Source organism: Carcharhinus amblyrhynchos, chromosome 7 (assembly GCF_965287045.1).
Source record: "Carcharhinus amblyrhynchos chromosome 7, sCarAmb.v2.hapA, whole genome shotgun sequence".
Lineage (NCBI taxonomy): Eukaryota > Metazoa > Chordata > Chondrichthyes > Carcharhiniformes > Carcharhinidae > Carcharhinus > Carcharhinus amblyrhynchos.
In genome coordinates this window covers 75,230,698-75,236,697 of record NC_137330.1, presented here as the reverse complement: position 1 = coordinate 75,236,697, position 6,000 = coordinate 75,230,698, and the positions used below count along the sequence as shown (strand labels likewise).

General features: G+C 39.7%; 1 protein-coding gene across 1 annotated transcript in view; it reads right to left on the bottom strand.

Moving 5' to 3' along the window:
* Window positions 1-2,939: 2,939 nt before the first annotated feature.
* The window catches only part of clu (clusterin), a 48,324-nt gene continuing 45,263 nt past the window's right edge, over window positions 2,940-6,000 (bottom strand). Inside the window, exons 8-9 of the mRNA XM_080192628.1 lie at window positions 5,652-5,866; window positions 2,940-3,137 (exon numbers count right to left, since the gene is read on the bottom strand). Coding sequence (XP_080048754.1) covers window positions 3,128-3,137; window positions 5,652-5,866 — 225 coding nt within the window. The 3' untranslated portion in view covers window positions 2,940-3,127. The remainder of the gene's footprint in view (window positions 3,138-5,651; window positions 5,867-6,000) is intronic.

The window sequence follows — 6,000 nt, the reverse complement described above, 5'->3', positions numbered from 1 at the left end:
CCTTCACCACAAGGTGGCTCATGAAGACAGCTCATCACCACTATTTGAAGGGCAAGTAGGAATGGGCATTAAAACAGCCACATCCCACAAATGAAGTAAAAATAAACACATCTTGCATTAGCTAGGAAACCTATGGTCAGACTGTTTAATATGGTTTATGGTGTAGGACGCAGAAATTATTTTACCCAAGGAGTATGCAACACGCAATGGCTTTGACAACAAGTCGCAAAAGAAGATTCCTCAGTCACCTTAAAGACTAATTTCACTTTTTAGCTTTTGATTTAACTAAGTTTGCAAACTTCTCCCAAGAACAGGTGTTTTTAAAAAAAACAAGTTTAGGTGGGTGGGTGGATCATTTTACTGCAAGCATATTGAGCTGTACCGGAGTAGAAAAATTGAGGTGAGCTTCACGATGGGAAGGCAGCTTTTCTTTTATGATTTTTCTAATTGTGTTATTTACAGTGGGGGTGAAAGTATCCCCCCAGGATGTTTAGTTTACATCTGTCAATTTCTAGACTTTCCTCCAACAATCACTGGAAAACATGTTTCCAGTCTGCAATTGGAAAGGTGTCAATTCAAGATCAGCATTAATTTTGAAGTAAGTTGCTAAGTATAAGAATGATGTAGCTGGGAAATTCAGGGTCTGTATCCTGTACAGAGTGGAAAATCCACAGGCCAATGACTCCCCAGCTGATTTTCCCTGTGAGTACTGCTTTGTCCTATAGCTTCTTGACTGTGAAAATCAGCCTTTCTGGGTCATTTCAATAATCTAGCTAAACAGCTCAAAGCAACCGCAAGTGAAATTAATGTGCAAATTCTAATTACTAAAATAGGCTGACTTGAAGGAAGCTCACCTTTTAATTACCTGAATTTTATAGTTTTGCGGTTTTCAATTTTAAAGTGCTTATTTCATTTTTTCCAAGGATTGTGTCTGTTGTATCTTTTAGCTTATTTTCAAAGCGGTCAAATGAAAATGACAAACTTACAGAATTTCCAAAACATTTCCCTTCTGCTAACTTCAGTGATTCCAGAATTGTTGATACTTAACATTTGGATATTGCAGACCACCATTACATCACACAATTTATCAGGTGACTTGATAAGTACCCATTGACTTTACGATTGTAGGTATCTGATTAGTTAGTTAAACATGTGCATCATGCAAGAATCCAGTTGATTCCAAGTGGCTGCTTGTTGCACCCCGCAGGACTGTTCTGACGAGATCATGTTACATATTCAATGCTAATGTGGCTGTCCTGCATTAAAGAGGCCCATTTCAAATTAGTCGTTTGGGCTACAGGATAGCTGAGCTGCCACCATTGTGAAATTGAGCAAAGAAAAAATCTGTTCCTGTTTGTGATTTTTATGTCTTACAAATCCCCAGCTTTTACTATGTTTTGTTCCATTTATAAATCTGCTTTTTTCCCCCAACTGATGCACTATTTAATGATTTATGATACAGGATCCAACACTTTGAAATAAATATGGTGCTAAATGATGTTGATTAATTGTGATTCTCTGTCTTGGTTTGAGCAAATAAAGTTTATTTATTACTCACAAGTAAGGCTCACATTAACACTGCAATGAAGTTACTGTGAAATTCCCCTGGTTGCTACACTTTGGTGCCTGTTTGGGTCAATACACCTAACCAGCACATCTTTCAGACTGTGGAAGGAAACTGGAGAACCCAGAGAAAACCTACACAGACATGGGTAGAATATGCAAACTCCACACAGACAGTGACCCAAGCTGGGAATCGAACCTGAGTCCCTGGCACTGTGAGGCAGCAATGCTAACCACTGTGCTGCCCCAGAATATACAGATTGATGTACAAATGTAACTCCAGGATTTTTATATTTTTTGTGTCATCATACTGGAAAGGAACCACAGCTCCAATGAAGCACCTGGTCTGTTCTGATTGAAGTCAAATACTGGGTTATCTAACAAATCCATAATCATCATAGGTTATGTGAGTATCCGTGACAGCCAGCCCCTGCTCGCTTGACTCCATTCTCATTCAATTTTATTCACTGCTCCTAATGCTAGATTATATTGTAAGCAGTTTCTTCTCCTTGGGTACTGTACCTCACCTCACTCCATCCTTGAACCGTTCTGGTCTTTGCAAATTGCTGCCCCATCTCCAACCCACCCTTCCTCTTCAAAGTCCTTGAAGGTGTTGTCTCCTCTCAGAATTTATGCCCATCTTACCTACAACTACATGTTTGAATCTCACAGATCGCCCCAGTTTTCACTCCTGCCATGGAACTGCAACTTGTTCAAAGTCACCAGTAGCACTATTCTGCTATCTTTGACCTGACTGACCACACCATCTTCCACCTACACCTCACCTCTGTTGTCCTTGTAGATGGGACTATCATTGCTTGGTTTCACTCCTACGGGGCACGTGTACAGGAGAAATAGAATAATTTGGCAAAACTACTACAATTTATTTGGATGATAACTTATTACATCTTTAAGGGATAAAAATATTAGAATTAATAAAAAATCTAATTTTCAGATTTAGCAATTTTTGGATCCAAGGAACAGAAACTAGGCACTTGAGCATCAGTAGCATCTCCCTAGGTTATAGAAGAAACCTCTTTCTCTGAGCTACCTCCCCTACCTTTTCCTCATTCGCTTTTTTCCCCCCTAATTTAGTTAGGTCAATAAAATGAAAAGTAGTCTACTCCCCCAAACAAACAGTTATGAAAGAGTTGGTGTTGCAATCCTACCCCTTCCCTTCCATCCTTTATGGGTACCCCTGCAGAATATTTCTAAAGAAACTATGGCACATCTCAGTGATGCATTTCTTTCTCTACAGATCAGCACGGCTGAAATGTGCTAAGAATGTGTGAAGTTAGCAACATCTATACGTATCTTTGAGCCCTGAGTGAAAGGAGCTATGATTGAAAGTCAATGAAAGCCACAAATCTTTTCGGTTTTTGTTTTGCACACAATAGCATTTATTTAGTAGTTCATGTTTAGGAGTTTTAGCATAGTGTAGTCTGCCAGCAACACGTTAGTGCAGAGAGATTTTCAGTAGCTTTGTGCTGTAAACCTATTTGCTTTGACAAGTAAGGTTTATGGAAGTAGTCTTCAAAGCAGGTAAAGCGAGAACTTTCCCCCTTTATGCTTCTCTGTAATAGAATAATGAAAAATAATTGACAAATCTTCAGTAATGTTAATATGTAAACATATGAAAATAAATATTCAAACTTCCAGTAAACTTTAAGTAGTCACATCCAACAGAACTAAATGTTCTGCCAATTTCAGAAGAGAAAATAACATAGTCACGTTTTAATCACCAGCTGAACACACCACACAAAGGGTAAGGCTTTTGTAAAGATATATAACAAAGATGTACAGATGAACGTCACAGCAGTTCAAGTAATAGTTAAGCATTATCGTCGACACTGAGTAGCACTCAATTACAATGGCCACTGGGCTTCTGGAAAGTGTGCATGCCTGTGGCAATGTATTTCTGGAAGATATGTACTTGTGTTTGGAGGGATTACAATGCATTAATTGCAAATTCTGATTTGGGTCACGTAATTATGTTAGCAGCTTAGCAGTATGTGCTGTAAAACAAAGTTGCTTTCAGAAAGGATGAGGATATAGTTGAAGAAAAAAATAAAATTGGAGCCATCAATGAAAAAAAAGGCTCATACGTTTTGGATGATTGAACTAATCAGTTGGGATTGGGCAGGGCAAAGCTTGTTCCCCATTTGATATTCTGAGGGTTGGGTCTCTTGATTTGGTTTCATAATAGCAGAGGTAAATTGCTCAAACGTTATGAGCATCTTTATGGTTGGGGATGGATCAAAATCCATCAGTCCCTCTGAATAGGTGAAGGCAGTGACAAAAAGGAAGGGGGCAGGTGGCATCCAGGGCAATGAGAATGGAAGTCAGACATCACAGGATCAATCTTAAGTGGTCAGAGGAATCATTAACACACCTTCTGATCCCATAAAAGTCATTTTTAAATGTGAAATTATCCCCTTTTGAACCTCCTGCACCTTTAAGAATTGCAGGATAGTTTGCTCAGCATCTATGATTACCAATGGTGAGAGCATATATGCAGTAGTGCACACTCTGAAAGATCAAAAAGATGTCTGAGCAATTCATCTTTGTTACAATGAAGCCTAATCATGAGGCCCCACCCTCAGAATTGGTTTAGCCAATTGGTAATGAAAATGCCATTGGAAATCCAATAGCCAGCATCAGACTCCAAACCATGTATTGAAATAAATGGTTTCTGCTCGTCTTGAACAGGCGAGCTGGTCACACATTTCATTCATGTGTGGAGATTTAAGTTTCAGCTATACAGTTGCATTTATGCATTCGGTTGGAGATTGAGTTGCGGAGGACTTTGGTTAGTCAGTAGACATGAAACTTATTTTAAAAAATTGTATCTGCTGGTCGCTCTGAGGACCAGTCCGCCAATGAAAGTTGTCTGCAACAAAGCTGATGAAACAACAGGCCTTAGCAAACAGTTATAAATTATGTATTAGTGTAGACTGAAATACGTAACTTTTACTGGTTTGTTTTGAATCAGTAACTCTCTCACCAGGTATCCATGATGATCTAGTTCATGAAAAACCAGATGTAGGAGAAGAATCACATTGTCTTCGTGTTTGCAGACAGTGAGTGGAACATTACTCCACAATCTACCTAATGATTACATTAAGCAATTTACTTGGCCTTTTGGCTAAGATCAATCATCAGATTAAGTGCTAGATGGGGTGCAATGTCTTATCTTATCAGATTGGATCATGATTGTCTCTCTTGTGGGAACCATGAATTGGATTCATACAATCCCTGCAGTGCAAAAGAGACAATTCAGCCCATCAGGTCTGCACCAACACAGCATTTTACCCAAGCCATCTCCACTGCACTATTCCTATAACCCCACACATTTGCCATGGCTAATCTGCTTAACCTACACATTTTTGGACACTATGGGGCAATTTAGCATGGTCAATCCACCTAACCTGTGCATCTTTGTGTGGGAGGAAACTCAAGGACACGAGCAGAAAGTGCAAACTCCACACAGTCATCCAAAGTCGAAATTGAACCTGGTCCCTGGAGCTGTGAGGTAGCAATGCTAATCAGTGTGCCACTGTGCATTAAATTTGAATTTGATTTTTAGAGCATGCAAGGAGTGGACTTAGGTCTGCCTGGTTCACTCTGAGCTCCAGCTTTACAACTTTAACAATGGAACAAAAAATTTAAGTTAAAAAATACATTTAGTGCAGGTCAGTTGCAGGACTGTCAGGTCAGCTCCCATTCCCAAGCAGGGCAATATGAGAGATAGTGTTCTATTAGTTTTCCAGGTGAATAAAAAGGTAGAAAGTTTTTTTTTTGCATTTTACTTCTGCTGGCCAGCATGAACTTCTACTGGGTTTTCACCAAATCTGCAACCAAGAACTTTCAGTGTGTGACTGAAGCATGATTGATTTTCCCAACCTGCCCTTTGCATCAGCTTACAGTGGCATGGCTGAGATTTTTAACAAAAACTTCCAGGAATGAAACCAGGGGTTTGAGTCATAGTCTGTCAGTGGACAACAGAGAGATGCAATGTAAGGTGCAGCGATACTGAAGCACTCCTCCATTAAAATATCTTTCCCCCAATATACATAAGTGATACTCACATGGTTTCCGGCTTACGGTCTGGCAGGCCTTGCAACATTCTGTTCTCATTGTAGTGCTTCAGTGCTTGCTGTGCCAGCATTTCTGAGAACTCAGCATCCTCCCAGTTTTTCTGTCCTGGAACCATGAAGGTCAAGGGAGGCGAATCAAAGATCTGGACTGTAACTGTTGTAGCCGAGTCTTTGGATGGGCCGTCGTTTGCAGATCTGGACATTATCTGGAGAGATGTGGGGATAAATGATATAAGTCAATTCAGTTGTTTTTGAGCCAACAGAACAGAAATGCAGTCTTCTGCCTGAAACAATCACAACCAGGAAAGGCTAGTTCAGCCCATCTTAATTAGTATAATTT